The 15,077-nt window shown below is 53.8% G+C and overlaps 1 protein-coding gene across 5 annotated transcripts in view; it reads left to right on the top strand.

The window, feature by feature from the left end:
- CSNK1D (casein kinase 1 delta) overlaps positions 1-15,077 on the top strand; it is a 32,191-nt gene that overhangs the window by 11,744 nt on the left and 5,370 nt on the right. For 2 of the 5 annotated variants that reach the window (XM_005585320.4, XM_005585321.4), the window contains exons 3-8: positions 6,055-6,203; positions 6,791-7,019; positions 7,406-7,576; positions 8,137-8,285; positions 9,987-10,158; positions 10,569-10,708. In XM_005585320.4, the coding sequence (XP_005585377.1) occupies positions 6,055-6,203; positions 6,791-7,019; positions 7,406-7,576; positions 8,137-8,285; positions 9,987-10,158; positions 10,569-10,708 (1,010 nt within the window). Of the gene's footprint in view, positions 1-5,658; positions 6,204-6,790; positions 7,020-7,405; positions 7,577-8,136; positions 8,286-9,986; positions 10,159-10,568; positions 10,709-14,083; positions 14,148-15,077 lie in introns of all 5 variants that reach the window. The other 3 variants (XM_065532177.1, XM_074021023.1, XM_074021022.1) reach the window with 3 other exon arrangements.

Genomic DNA, 15,077 nt, shown 5'->3' with positions numbered 1-15,077 from the left:
AGAACTGGGCCAGTGGGTGAAGGTTCTGTGGTTGAGGGTGGGCGACTGCCTACTATCATCTTTTTATTGTGAAATATCGTACAACTCCAAAGAACGTATGTAACATGTATGGTATCGAGGACATTAAAATCAACAACCAGGACCCTGTCCTGCCCGTCTGAGAGGAACGCTCCTCCCTGTGGAGCCCATTTGCCTGCCATGCCCCATGCCTGTGCCAGGCCCTCGCTCACCTGTTTGTAAGTTTTTGTTTCTTTGTCATCCTACAAGAAACTTTCAAAATCCAAATAATGAAATTATCTAGAAACATTTTACAGTTAGATAAATCATTTTAGGGTTGAATTGCTGAAAACTTCATGAAAATTTCTATTTGCATTAATGCTGAGTCCCCACATTTATATTGAAACTTTTCACAGATCAGGGTGGAGCATGTCTTTATGTATCTGGCCTTGTCCCCCCATTTTTTTATCCCCACGCATATATTTAGCTACCTTTGGGCACCATGAGGGAAAAGTGTTGAGGTGACAAATAGCAGCACGAGTGGCTGCTTCCCACCGTGACAGCACCTGGACAGGGCAGCAGGGTGGCCCTGGATGACTGGCACACTTAGGCAGCCTTGGGTCTCTGTTTTCAAACCCATTGGCTTCACTTGTTACTGCAAAAACACCAGTCGCAGTAAGTCCATTGAGCACAAGTGCATTGGGAGCCGAGAGCGTGTTGCTTTTACTGTATTTTATCCATTCTCTAATGCCATGAATGACGGGGTGCATTGTGACAGCTAACAAAAAAGGGGTGATTCTGCTGAGACTTGGGGGGGCAGGGAGGAAAAAGAAACAGGCCATGTGCAGTGGCTTACACCTGTAGTCTCAGCTACTTGGGAGGCTGAGGCAGGAGGATGGCTTGAGCTCGGGAAGTTAAGGCTGCAGTGAGCTGTGATGGTGCCACTGCCCTCCAGCCTGGATGACAGCAGGACCCCTGTTTAAAAAAAGAGAGAGAGAAAGAAAGATGGTGTCAGTAAATACACCATCAGTAACACCAGTCAGTACACCATCAGTCAGAACGCCGTCACTCACGTCAGTCAGTAAACCATCAGTCATGTCATTCAGTACACCATCAGTCAGTGCACCATCAGTCACAGTCAGTACACCATCAGTCAGTGCACCATCAGTCACAACAGTGAGTACACCGTCAGTCACATCTGTCAGTACACCAGTCAGTTCACCATCAGTCACGTCAGTACACCATCAGTCAGTACACCATCAGTCACATCAGTACACCATCAGTCACATCAGTCAGTACACCATTCACATTAGTCAGTACACCAGTCATGTCAGTACGCCATCAGTACACCATCAGTCACATCAGTACACCGTCAGTACACCATCAGTACACCATCAGTCACATCAGTACACCGTCAGTACACCATCAGTCACATCAGTCAGTACACCATTCACATTAGTCAGTACACCAGTCATGTCAGTACGCCATCAGTACACCATCAGTCAGTACACCATCAGTCACATCAGTACACCGTCAGTACACCATCAGTACACCATCAGTCACGTCAGTACATCATCAGTCAGTACACCGTCAGTCACACCAGTCAGTACGCCATCAGTTCAGATGGATCATGAGTCCATGCCACATACGTCTTTTGAATACATGAAAGTTTTAGTGTTATGCGATGCGGTCTGTATTTTGTAACTTTCTTTGACCCAGAGTATTCCAGAGTATTCCTGAGATTCTTCCCTATCGATTGCAGCTCTAGGTAATTGATTTTCATTGTTTGATCATCTACATAGTTGTATAAAGTAGCTTCCTCTTACTCATTCTGCGTTGAGCCCTGGGGAGCTTCTAGCATTTACTCTTAGGGACAGTGCTTTTGTGCACATCTTGTCCATGTGTCTGGGGCACACGTGCTAGCACCTACGTCTGAAGGTGCAGTGACTGTTGCTTGGCACATGCAAATGTCCAGTTCTGCAAGATAACGCAGGCGTCCGCATATTGATGTGTATCGATTTTTCCAAAGTGGTTATGCAGATTTCCATTCCCCCCCTGCAGAGCAGCAGAGGTTTGTGTAGCTCACATCATCCTCAGCCTCACAACACTGTTTTCAGCAGGGCAGGGGGTGAAAAAGGCAGGAAAAAAACTGCTGTTACTGGCATATTGATGTGATGTCATTTCCTACATAGGGATCTCAACAGATTAGAGAGTTTAGCAAATTTAAGATCAAAATATAAAATCTATTTATTTTGTTAAACCAACAATAATTAATTAGTTATACAATGTAATTTTAAAAGTACTGCTTACAGTAGCAAAAAGGTATCTAGGGATAAATTTTAAGACACATAAGTTCTGTATGCAGAAAATATATAAACTTTATTGAAGGACATTTAAGAAAGATTTGCCTAATTCTCCTCTATGTTCAGAGAAAGGAAGATGCCAGGTGTCAGGTCTCCCAAAGTTGCTCTTAACATTCAGTGACGTTCCTATCGACATCCAGCCACTTCTCCTACATGACGAGGTGATTAGAATTCACCGAGAAGAGTGCAAGGCCAGGGTTAATTAAAACACCTGTGAAGAAGAGGGCCATTTGCCCTGCAAACACCAGCACTTACTATAAAGCTGTCACGATGAAACTTTGTGTAGTTCTGGCCACGAGAAGGGCTTAGAAGGAGTGACAGCCTAGAACACTGAGCACGCCGGGCCTCCGTGGGTTGTAAGTATTTATCGCTCTCTGTTAAGAGGAGTCCTGAGTGCTTGGAGAAGCAGCTGATTCCAGGGCTGGGGCAGAAAGAAGGAAGGTGAATCTGGAACATGTGGCAGAAAGAAAAGAAGTTCAAAACCGATAGGCATTTGTTGTGAGGGTACAGGAAAAAGCTTGAAAGGTTATCTGTTGCCTAAATTTAGGACAGTGAAAACTTCAAAATGAGTATTAAGAAGAAGGAACTGTGATACATTGGAGTGGAGAAAGAGAATTTGGGAATCCATAATGCTGCATATATAGAGAGAGAGAATTCACAAATCCGTAGTAAGGTTGAGTATCTGAAACACCCAAAATCAGAAACTTTATGAAAAGTGCTGACATGATGCTCAAAGGAGATGCGAATGGGGGCAGTTTGGATTTTCAGATTAGGGATGGTCAGCTGTGGCGCAGAATGCAACTATTCCAAAATCCAAAAGTAGGTATGTATTTGCATGTGTATATCATATGTTTTCAGGTTTATATATACATTTATATGCAACTGTTCCAGAATCTGAAAGTAGATATGTATTTGCATATATATATCTCATATGTATTCAGGTTTATATATACATGTTTTTAAAATATATATACATATATACAAAAGACCGAAGTCAAACGTAAACACACATGTATATGTATATGCCTCATGCCTTTAACTTGTTTTTTTTTTTTTTGGTGAGACGGTCTCATTCTGTCACCCAGGCTGGAGTGCAGTGGTGCAGTCACGGCTCACTGCAGTCCTGACTTCTGGGCCTAAGCCATCCTCCCACCTCAGCCTCCCGAGTAGCTGGGACTGTAGGCGCACAGCACCAAGCCCAGCTAATTTTTAAAATTTTTTTGTAGAGACGAGGGTCTTACTATGTTTCTTTCTGGTCTCAAACTTGGGCTTAAGTGATCCTCCCGCTTCCACCTCCATCGTGCTGGGATTATGGGCCTGAGCCTGGCCAGTTAAAGTTTTTGATGTGGAATGCAGTTGAAATCTGTAGTAACGTTTCATGACTTTCTCTGCTGATTTGAACATCCGGGTCCATTTCAGTTGACCTCTGACTCCAGGTTTGTTTTCCACTGTGGATGCCGGACATCGAGAATGTCACGCGTGCTGTGCTCTTCCACGTTCTGCAGGCTCCTCCTCAGCTCTCTTCTAGGATGAGGTTGGGTTCCTGGATCTGCTCGGTCTGGCCTTTGTGCTTATGCTCCCAGCAGTGCAGGGGGCAGCCCAGGGCGCCCTCTCGGGGCCCCTTCCCGCCCTCAAGCACGGCTGTTATTGGCTGGTATGGCTGTCAGTCACTGGCCGGCCGGCGTTGTTGAAACTGCCCTGTCATGTGTGAGGCTGTGTGTTTTGTTTTTTCCCTTAGTTAAGTTGTGAGGGCGAATCAGGCCCCATTACTGTTTTTGCTAGAAGTAGAAGTAACTTTTATACTTTTAAAAGAAAACAATAGCATCTCTTTTTGACGCTGAGGGCAGAAATTATTTTTTAATGTAAGATACTGAAAGCACTCATAAAGCAAAAAGATAGAGGCATTCACATTCATGAAAATTAAGTCTTTTCATCAAGAAACTCCAGAAGAAAATAAAAAACGTGCCATTAACTGAGAGATACTTGCCTCACAAAAAGCCTACAATGGTTTAGTATCCGGAATTTATAAAGAACTACTATAAATAGGAAAAAGATACCACGATAGAAAAACTTAGCCAAAAAAAAATACACACCTTCAGAGGAGAGGAGCTACATATGGCCAGTAAAACGAGCCGGGCGCGGTGGCGCCTGCCTGTAATCCCACCTACTCAGGAGGCTGAGGCAGGAGAATTGCTTGAACCCAGGAGGCGGAGGTTGCCGTGAGCCGAGATGGCGCCCCTGCACTCCAGCCTGGGTGACAGTGAGACCTCGCCTCAAAACAATAAAATAATGAAACAACTTTTTTAATGAAGTAAATTTCCCTAATGGTACCAAAACTTGCTGTAAGACTAAACTAAAAATCTGTCTTGCCATGGAAGGACATAAAAGGTTTATCCAGACCGTTCATAAGCTGTATGTGTGTAGAGCCATGTGTATAGTTAAGGACCCAGTGCTGTGAAAACATACCAAAAAAACATGTTCTTGTGGATATAAGAAAAAAAATAGGACTGAAGGGCATATTTTGGGGGTGGTATTTTGAGAAATCCATCTGTTGCTGCAGCATTCGAATTTGACTCTGGCGTGAGGCTGCGGTGTGCGCTCCTGCGTGTTCCTGCACGCGTCTTTACCAGCACGTGTTTCCATCTCTCAGCATCTTCTTGTGGTCGTTGACTTTTCATACGTAAAGTCTTGGGTGAAGTGTCCAGGTCTTTCACCCATTTTTTTCTAAAGTAGATTTTTTTTGTTTTGTTTTCAGACAGGGTTTTGCTCTGTGGCACAGGCTGGAGTGCAGTGGTGCCATCGCGGCTCACTGCAGCCTTCATTTCCTGGGCTCAAGTGATCCTCCTGCCTCAGCCTCCCAAGTAGATGGGACCACAGAAGCGTGCCACCACACCCAGCTAATTTCCGAAGTTTTTTTGTAGAGACATAAGGGTCTCCCTATGTTATTCAGGCTGGTCTCAAACTTGAGCTCAAGCAGTCCTCTCGCTCCAGCCTCCCAAAGTGCTAGGATTACAGGCATGAGCCACTGCACCTGGCCCGTGTGTCTTTTTAGTGTTGATTATGCCTTCAGCACTGATACTGTGCAGCCATCTGTAAATTCTTCCTGTTAGATTTATTGTGTCTGTATTCTCACTTCCTGATTTGTATATTTCAAGCTTGGGTTACTGTGTAAATCCCCAAAAAGTTTTCATTGCTTTTATTTTTCTCTTATCCAGTCAAATACTTCTACCAACATTGTAGTAATTGAACATATTTTCTTCTCTCACCTAACCCATGGTAGCTGCTTTCTCTCCTGAAGCTCCTCCCCTCTCCGGTGTGACGTCTCTGGCGGGCTCTGCTGGTCCTTTTCTGCCTGAGCTCTTTCTCTCCCACATCATGACTGTTTCCTGTGTCTCCTGCCCCCCTGCCCTAGAAGACGAGAGTCAGGGAGGTGGGGCTTCGATCCCCTCCTTGTCCCCTTTGCAGCTCCTGCCCGCTTGGCCCTCGTCCAACCTCTGCCTCAGGCCACTTGCTAACAGATGGGGCCTAATCTCGAAGATGGGTCCCTGAGGACCGGCGTTGCCGGGGTCTTCTGCCTCCATCACCCCTTCCCCGTTCAGGGTTGTCACCAGGACCCCATGGTGTGCACAGCGCAGACGTAGTGTGGAGCTGAGGCAGGGCCTGGACTGAAACGCTGTCTGATTTCCTCGCCTAGTGGGCATCCCCACCATCAGATGGTGCGGGGCCGAGGGGGACTACAACGTCATGGTGATGGAGCTGCTGGGGCCGAGCCTGGAGGACCTCTTCAACTTCTGCTCCAGGAAATTCAGCCTCAAAACCGTCCTGCTGCTTGCCGACCAAATGGTAAGGACTGTTTCCTGACACTTGGCACACACTTGCCGTCTGATGGAATCAGCCGCTCACTTGTGCTGTTCTGGCCATTATTACGGCTGTTAATTCACAGAGGAAATGGAAATGTGCTAAGCCTTAGCCTTGAGGCTCTGGTGGCTCAGCTGAGTGGCTTGGAGGCCACCCTCTCGGTACCAGCATAGCACGTTTCCATTCAGCGGGCCCCTCCGTCTCAGGAACATGCGTGTGATTCCTAAGCACCTCCGTGCAGCTTCTCTGCCAATCCTGGTGTGTAGCCTATGCGGAGAACAGTGCTGAGAGAGACCGATGTCTAGTGGCGGGTTGTCCCCTCTCTGTCGCCTCACCTCTCTGTTTTGTGGGAGCTGAAGGCAAAGCACCTAGGCCCGTGGAGGGTGGAGGGTTGCTGAAGGCACCTGGGGGAACAATTTGGTCAGTTCGGCGTCCCCCTCACTAATGGTTAAACTACCCTGACATGGCTGAGGGGCAGGAACAGCGCAGCCACTGGCACAGCGTCCTGCAGTTGAGCTGTCCCTCCCTGAGACTGCCCTGGGCTGCCATCTCGTGCCTTGCTCTGCTCGCAGATCAGTCGCATCGAATACATTCATTCAAAGAACTTCATCCACCGGGATGTGAAGCCAGACAACTTCCTTATGGGCCTGGGGAAGAAGGGCAACTTGGTGTACATCATCGACTTTGGGCTGGCCAAGAAGTACCGGGACGCACGCACCCACCAGCACATCCCCTATCGCGAGAACAAGAACCTCACAGGGACGGCGCGGTACGCCTCCATCAACACGCACCTTGGAATTGGTGAGCCCCTGGGCATGGGTCACTGACCTAGGGTGCCTTTGGGCATGTCCATGCCTCAGCCCAGGGAGAGGCCAGCCTCTTGGGGAGCTGGGGGTGCGAGTGTGTCATCAGGGGAGCTGGGGGTGCGAGTGTGTCCTCAGACCTCTGCAGCAGACAGTCTGGCTCATGACTGCCAGGTGTATGGGGGCAGGCGGATGCTGGGATGTTTCTGAGTCACCTGTGATGTGTTCGGGAATTTCCTTAGTATGCATAAGGGGCAGCTCTGGGTGAGAGTGATCCCGGCGTGCGTGTCTGAAGCTCGTCTCCACTGGAAGTGCCAGCCAGGTCTTTTGCTTTGACGTGAGCACGCCAGTGCCGTTCTTCACGCCTTTCCCTTTTGTTTTCAGAGCAATCCCGAAGAGATGACTTGGAGTCTCTGGGCTACGTGCTAATGTACTTCAACCTGGGCTCTCTCCCCTGGCAGGGGCTGAAGGCCGCCACCAAGAGACAGAAATATGAAAGGATTAGCGAGAAGAAAATGTCCACCCCCATTGAAGTGTTGTGTAAAGGCTACCCTTGTAAGTCTTTGGAGGCTTCTTCTCAGTGGAGCTGCTCATGGGGGTTGCACGTGCGTCGGGCCCGCCTCAGGTGTGCTGAGACGGCTCAGCCTGGGTTTTGTCAGAAGAGTTGCTCCCCTTCCAAAGGGGTGGTGGCAGGAACGAGGGGTGCTTTTGTGTATGGTGGTAATAGCCTGCCCTCCTGTTCATCTTGACTTGCCAAGTGCCCATCAGTGTGGAGAGCACTTGGAGGCCCTGCAGAGATGGCAGGTGAGGCAGGCCTGAGCCTTGGGGTCCTAAGTGGCTGGAAAGGGATGGATGGGCAGTGGTGGGGCCTCTCTCTCTTTGCATTTGTAGGACTGCTCCAGGATACATACCGTAGATGAAACGAAATTGTGCTTTATGATTTGAATTTTTTTAAAAGCTTTCTTAAGGCCTAGAGTCTTAGAAACCTGCCAGGTGTTTTGTATCTGTCCTTCTCCCCTTGAGTGTGCAGCAGCAGGAGGTAGACGGCGACGCTGGCAGACACGTCGAGTCGCAGTTGGGTTTCACGAGTTAGCTTTGAGTTTCTTGTTTTGCAGCCGAGTTTGCCACATACCTGAATTTCTGCCGTTCCTTGCGTTTTGACGACAAGCCTGACTACTCGTACCTGAGGCAGCTTTTCCGGAATCTGTTCCATCGCCAGGGCTTCTCCTACGACTACGTGTTCGACTGGAACATGCTGAAATTTGTAAGTTGCGCTGCCGGCACGTTCGCTCAGTGTGGTGTGCAGGGGATGCCTGGTCAGCGAGAGGCCGGTGACCGTCTTGTTGAGGGGCTGTACCGTATAGGGAGTGTCTCTGGTGGTGAAGGGCGAGTGTGTAGTGGGCAGGACTTGGACTGAGTGGGTGTCTGCCTGCCAGAAAGGGGTGCCAAGAAGTAAGACGCCATTAGGGAACGCAGAGGGGTCCGTGGAATTCCCGGGTGTGGACAGCAGGAGGCCCCATCCCTCCCTGTCACCAAGTGGAGCTAGGGCCCAGAGCATGCCCTGGGGGCAGAGGGTGGGGGCTGGGGGTGTGCATTCCCATTCACTGTGCCAGATGGTCGTGGTGCCCACGAGATGAGTGGGGTTGGGGCCTGGTGAGGTGCTGCCCGTCCAGCCTGACTGACCCTGTTGTGAGCTGGTTTTGCCTGTGGCTCTCTTGATGCGGGTGTGAGCATGCCCTGGAGCCTCTAAAACCAGCCCAGCCCTGGGTCCACGTCTGAGCCGAATTACTATTCCGACACCGCTGCCAGAATTGAAGCTCCTGTGGAACTGCTGTTTTCTTTCATTAAAAACTTGCTGTTAAGTTGTCAGTTTTAAATAGAAGTTGGAGTCTTTCCAGGCAACAGTCTGATGGAGGAGCAGAACTGCCTCTTGGGAGGGTACAAAAACGGCAGCCTTGTCCGATAGTCGTGCAGGGGCCAGGGAGGGGCGGGGGTGCCCTGGACCCGGCCTTGGCGCCTCCAGGTGCTGGGAGGGGTGCACTCTGCAGAGCGGATGGGTCCCTCTGCCGAGGCTCTGCTGCCTCGGGAGGTGGCAGAGCGACCCTCCTGCGGTGTTTCGGGAGGAGGCAGAGCGACCCTCCTGCGTGGTGGAGTCACCTGGCCCTCAGAGCAGGCTGGGCCAGTGTTTTCCGTAAACGGCAGCCTGAGGAGTCTGGGCGGTGCTGGCTGAATGGTGCTGCAGCCGCAGGCGTGTGTCCCGCTGTGTGTTGCCTGGTGGACATGGCTGTGTGTAGTGAGCTGTACTTGCAGGAAGAGGTGGCACCTGGGTTTGGCCCCGGCTGTAGTTTTCAGGCCCCTGCCACACAGCATTGGCAGTTAGAATCTGCTCTTTCATAGGCTGCTGTCTCGGCTTAGAATCTGACCTCCCCACCCCTGTGCATCTGGACAGTGCAGCACAGACCCAGCTGCCGGCTGCCCCGCCACACCTGCACAGGCTGTCACAGGCCGCAGGGTCTGGACCCTGAGTGAACTCCTCGTCCGAGCAAACGCTCTCATCCCCACCCTGCTTTCGTCCCCAGCTGTCACCATTTGGGGCCTGTCTCTGGCCTCTGATGGTTCCTGTCTCTCTCCTCTTCCTGCGCGTGTCAGTGAGCATGTTCACAGAGAAGCAGGGGGCCAGCTGTTGCCCATTTTGAAGTTTAAGGAAGTTTTGAGCCCACAGGGAAATGACATACGAGTGGAGTTTTTTTGATTGTTGGGGGAGCTGAGAGGCCTGACTCTGACCCCTTGTGAGGATCACGCTGGCATCCCGTGGGGAGAAACGCATGGCCTGTGGGCGGCCGCAGGCAGTCTTGTCCCAGTGCCGTTTGGTAGGGATTTTCTCACGTGGCCGGGGCAGCCTAGGACCTAGGGTTGCTTTCTGTCAAACCTGGTTCCACTCCAGCCTCATCTCCTGCCTCCTCAGGGTGCCAGCCGGGCCGCCGACGACGCCGAGCGGGAGCGCAGGGACCGAGAGGAGCGGCTGAGACACTCACGGAACCCGGCTACCCGCGGCCTCCCTTCCACAGCCTCCGGCCGCCTGCGGGGGACGCAGGAAGTGGCTCCCCCCACACCCCTCACCCCTACCTCACACACGGGTGAGTGCCCCCCCCAGCGCTCTGGAGCAGCTCTGGGGTGACTTCCTGTGTCCTGGGGTTGGTGGGGAGAGTACACTTGGTGGTGGACGCTGTAAGTGCCCCGTGTCAGGCGATGCTCGCTCCTGCGGGTGGATGAGCCAGGCTGCCCGGGTGCCTTTAGAAATGAGGGCACCTGCTGGTGTGCGTGATCCCTCCCACATTTCACATTCCTCCCCTATGAGCCCCTTGGCCTCGCTCCCACGTCCCTTTGTGTCCCTCCGGCCGGATCTGAATGTTGGTGGCCATCGGCTGCTGCCAGCTCCTGACTGTCCAGGCAGCCCGGGGCCTCTCTGGCCACAGCCTCTCACAGGAAGCCCCAAGCAAGAGGCAGCAGACGGGGCGACCCACTCCGTTTCTCTCCCTGTCCTCAGCTAACACCTCCCCCCGGCCCGTCTCCGGCATGGAGAGAGAGCGGAAAGTGAGTATGCGGTTGCACCGCGGGGCCCCCGTCAACATCTCCTCGTCCGACCTCACGGGCCGACAAGATACCTCTCGCATGTCCACCTCACAGGTAGGTGCAGAGCTCCTGGGCGGGCGCTGGGCCTTGGGCTACCCCGTCTTGAGTCAAGAGCGGGCTGTGGTTTTTCCAGGGCTTCTTTCCTTCTTTCCTTTCTTCCCCCCATTTTTGAGAGTTTTTAATCTTGCCAGGGTGTGGTGTCCTGGTTGCAGATGAGGCTTCTCGGGAGGGCCTGGGAGACAAGCTGGGCCGTCACGGGGCTTGTCTCCTGGTCGCAGGTGGCCAGTCTCAGGTTCAGGTGCCCGAGGCCAGCAAACCGTGGGGGCTTTCTCCTGCTGTTTGAGTGCCCGCTGCCTGCAGCTGTCCCCAGGCAGCCAACACCACGCGCCCGCTTGCGTCCCGTTGTGGGTACCCCTGGCCCAAGGGAACCTTCCTCATTCTTCCTCATTCTTGCTGCTGGCCAGGGATGGAGGCCCGTAGGGACCTCCACGGGCTCCCCGCGCGACCCTCCCTGGTGGCATGCCCTACGACAAGGCTTTCCTTCTTTTGACGGCCTCGCCTGTCTTCCCTCGGACGAGAAGTACCCTGTTGCACAGCCGGGGCCTGGCCACGCCCGCCTCCTCTTCAGCATCCTGCAGCAGCCTCTCCTCTCCTTGCTCTGGCTTCTGTTGTCTTCTGCGTTTGCTAACGTGCTCTTTGAACCAGAACAGCTTTCTCCACATGGATCCATTGTATTTTTTCAGATAGTTGTCTGGGTTGTTCGCCAACAGGGACAGGGTTAGTGGGGCAGGGCCGTGTTTCACCAGCAGGCATCCTGGGGGGTGCCCAGATCCCCCACAGGTCTTCCGGATGAGCAGGAACTCGGTTCAGAAACGCCCTGGAGCCTGGCTCTGGGCTTGTGGGGAGGTGTCTTTTGGGGTCACAGGATGGAGCCAGGCCTGCTGCCGCGAGCGGGGCTGGGTGTAGCTGGCTAGCCAGGAACACGCCGGAGTGGGGAGCACTCTTGACCACCTGCCGTCTTTTAATAAAGTGATTGGGGTTACTGCATATTTCTAACTCACTAATGATATCACTAGAAGTGGATTTCTTGTATGATAACTTCCTCCCAAAGAGACCAAAGATGCAGGATTTTGACTTCGTGGTTATTTGAATTGGGTTCAAGGGGTCTGGGCTGCATCACGAGAGTGGGTCCCTTACCTGCGCACAGCCCTGCTCTCACCTCCAGACACAGAGAGGGTTTAACTGGCTTCTTTCCAGGAGCCTGGCACTTGCGCATCAGTTACCGTGAGCAGGTCCCAGGAGGGTCTGCCCGGGCCTTCGTGTCTTCTTGACGCACGGCTGGCTCTGTAGCCCTGAACCATGGCGCAGGAGCCGAGAGTGCTCCCCTTGCTGGGCGCTGGCTGGACCTGGGCCGCCTTGCCGCAGCGCTTGGCCAGCAAAGACTAGGGAAGGGGCCTGAGTGCTTTCTGGTTTTTTTTTTTTTTTTTTTGGAGACGGAGTCTCACGCTGTTGCCCAGGCTGGAGTGCAGTGGCGCGATCTCGGCTCACTGCAAGCTCCGCCTCCCGGGTTCCCGCCATTCTCCTGCCTCAGCCTCCTGAGTAGCTGGGACTACAGGCGCCCGCCACCGCGCCCGGCTAATTTTTTGTATTTTTAGTAGAGACGGGGTTTCACTGTGGTCTCGATCTCCTGACCTTGTGATCCGGCCGCCTCGGCCTCCCAAAGTGCTGGGATTACAGGCTTGAGCCACCGCGCCCGGCCTGTTTTTTTTTTTTTGAGACGGAGTCTCACTCTGCCGCCCAGGCTGGGGTGCAGTGGCCGGATCTCAGCTCACTGCAAGCTCCGCCTCCCGGGTTTACGTCATTCTCCTGCCTCAGCCTCCCGAGTAGCTGGGACTACAGGCGCCTGCCACCTCGCCCGGCTAGTTTTTTGTAATTTTTAGTAGAGACGGGGTTTCACCGTGTTAGCCAGGATGGTCTCGATCTCCTGACCTCGTGATCCGCCCATCTCGGCCTCCCAAAGTGCTGGGATTATAGGCTTGAGCCACCGCGCCCGGCCGCTTTTTGTTTGTTTTAAAGAAAGTGAAGTGTTTAGTGGTTTGGGATCTTCGAGGGCAGTGAAGCCGTCCTGAGCGGGCTGAGCAGCCACGGCCTGAGTCCAGCTGCCTCTTCTCGGAACACAGCCCTGGTGGCACCTGGGTGTGGCCATCATAGCCACGAGCCCCCGAGGTGGCCGTGAGCAGTGCCTCCTTCCATGGTGAGCTATGGCAGGAACCCACGGCTGGCTCTTAGGCCCTTGTTTTCCATGTGAGGAAATACGATGTGGACTCTTAGCAGGGAGGAGTCTCCAGAGAGCTGGTTTGGGGGTGTGTTCTTTCTGAAAGAAGCATCTTGGCCTCTGCTCCTGGATACCCTGGGGGGCCTTCTTGAGAGGCATGTTGAGGGCTCCCCACCTCCAGGCCCGGCCCTTCCGTCACCATCTCACGGGAAGGCTTTGGCTGTGTTCCCTTCCTGCCAGACTCTGCCAGCACCAGCACGGGTGGTGGCTGTGACCGGTGGCCCCCCGTTTTGAATCCCAAGGGGGGTACAGGAGGCTCGAGTGCTCTGAGTGCCTCACCTGCTTGCTCAGGTGAGCTGGAGAGACAGTTACCACGGGCAGTGACTCATCCCCGGCCAGTCTTCCTCCTCGGGCCGTCGCTCTTCCCGGTTCTTTCTGCTCCTCTCAGGAGTCCTTGCGCCCCATGGAGATGGGAGGAGGCAGCAGGAAGGTCTCCCAGGGCTTGCTGGCCATGGCTGGGTGGAGGACCACATGGCAGCCCTGCCTGCAGGTCACAGAGACCCCCATAGTTGTAGGACCCCGCCCCAGCCTGGACTCCACCTGGGTCTGTTCCGTCTTCACCCCCTCTTCTCGGGCTGTTGGTGTTCGGCCAGGGCTCTTTGGCCACGGTAGCCTGGGCCCTAAAGGCCATCTAGTTGCTGAGTCTGTTTGGGGTTACTTTGTGCGAAGAACGCCTCGTCACTTCAACAGTTGATGACTCGCTTTGATCAACCCCTGTCCAGGACTAGGCCTGAGCCGTGTTGTCATAGCGGCGAGGACGTGCGTCTCCGCTGCCTGCAGGCTGCGCCCTGAGACCCAGTTGTGGGGCTGCCCAGTACCTGCCATCCCGCTGGGAGTCAGGTTTCCTTAGTGCTTGAGAAGACTCAGGAGGGCCTGTCCCGTGCCCTCATTGGCCTTAAGAGCAAGTGATTCCTATCCAGAGGCCCGTCCCAAGAGGCAAGTGAGGCTGTGCGCCGTGCCTGGGCTCACCCAGGCGGCATCCGTCGGTCTGTGGACCTGGTTGAGGCAAGGACGCCCATCTGGACATGGGGCCGACACAGGTAGTCAGGGGGCCGGCGGGACGCTTACCAACAGCTGTCTTTTCCCCACCTCAGAATAGCATTCCTTTCGAACACCACGGCAAGTAGCTGCTCGTCTCCCATCGGAAGGCAGCACTGGGTGAGTGTGCGCGCGGCGGGCGCCAGGCAGCAGTGCCAAGTGGGTGGGAGCCACCATGCCCCGCCCGTGGGAGCTTGCAGGTGGGCTGGGCTTGCATGCCAGGTGCTGGAGGTAGAGTGAGGCTTCTTCTGCTCTGTTCTTCTTGTGGGGTGCAGAGCGGCGGCAGTCCGCTGCCCAGTCTTGGGGGGAGGCTGTCCACAGAGAGCCTTGGAACAGAGTGAGCCCAGGAAACCATCCTGTTGGCCTGTGGCCTCCCCGTGACTGCGTTCTGTGTGCCGTTGCTCCCCTCCTGTCCTGGGCGCCCACCCGTGGGGCAGGAGCGGCAAGGCGGGTGCCCTGAGCACTTGAGTTGCCTTGTCAAGGGTGGGCCGTGCCTGGAGGGCGTCTGTGTCCTGCTCAGCTGAGTGGCTCCACGCTTGTGTTGGGGGCTCCTAAGCTCTTGCCGCGCCACACTCCTGGCGGTCTCTGCCATGCCGGCTTTTCTAGTCGCCTCTCTCTTCCTGTCTCATTTATCTCTGTCCTTGTTTTGTGTTTCTTTTCACACTTGGTCTCTGCCCAGCCGTCTTGTCCACGCAGCTTCGTCTGTATTAACTCCTCCAGCTGCAGCCCACTCACTCCCCGCCGTCGGTGCATGGCCGGCGTCCACGCTGTGCTCCCTCCTTGGCGGCCACGCGCGCTCGGCAGCTCCTTCCAGCAGGGGCTTGCGCTTCTGTCGGGTCCGTGCCGCTGGGAGACCTGCTGCAGTTTTCACACTGTGCACACTCTGGAAATGTGTTGACAGGAACTGCTTTTCACGTCTTCCCCGAGAGGGGTACCCGTTTTCAAACACCAGGTTCCTTTCCAGGAAGGGAGGCAGGAGCACCCATCTCCGCTCCACTCTGATCCTCCGACCGTGCCGAGCTCGGCTCTGCGGGCACCTTGCTTGCATGC

This window comes from Macaca fascicularis, chromosome 16 (assembly GCF_037993035.2).
Source record: "Macaca fascicularis isolate 582-1 chromosome 16, T2T-MFA8v1.1".
NCBI classification, from domain to species: Eukaryota; Metazoa; Chordata; class Mammalia; order Primates; family Cercopithecidae; genus Macaca; species Macaca fascicularis.
Note: the sequence above shows the minus strand (reverse complement) of the source record. Positions and strands in the feature narration are given on the sequence as shown.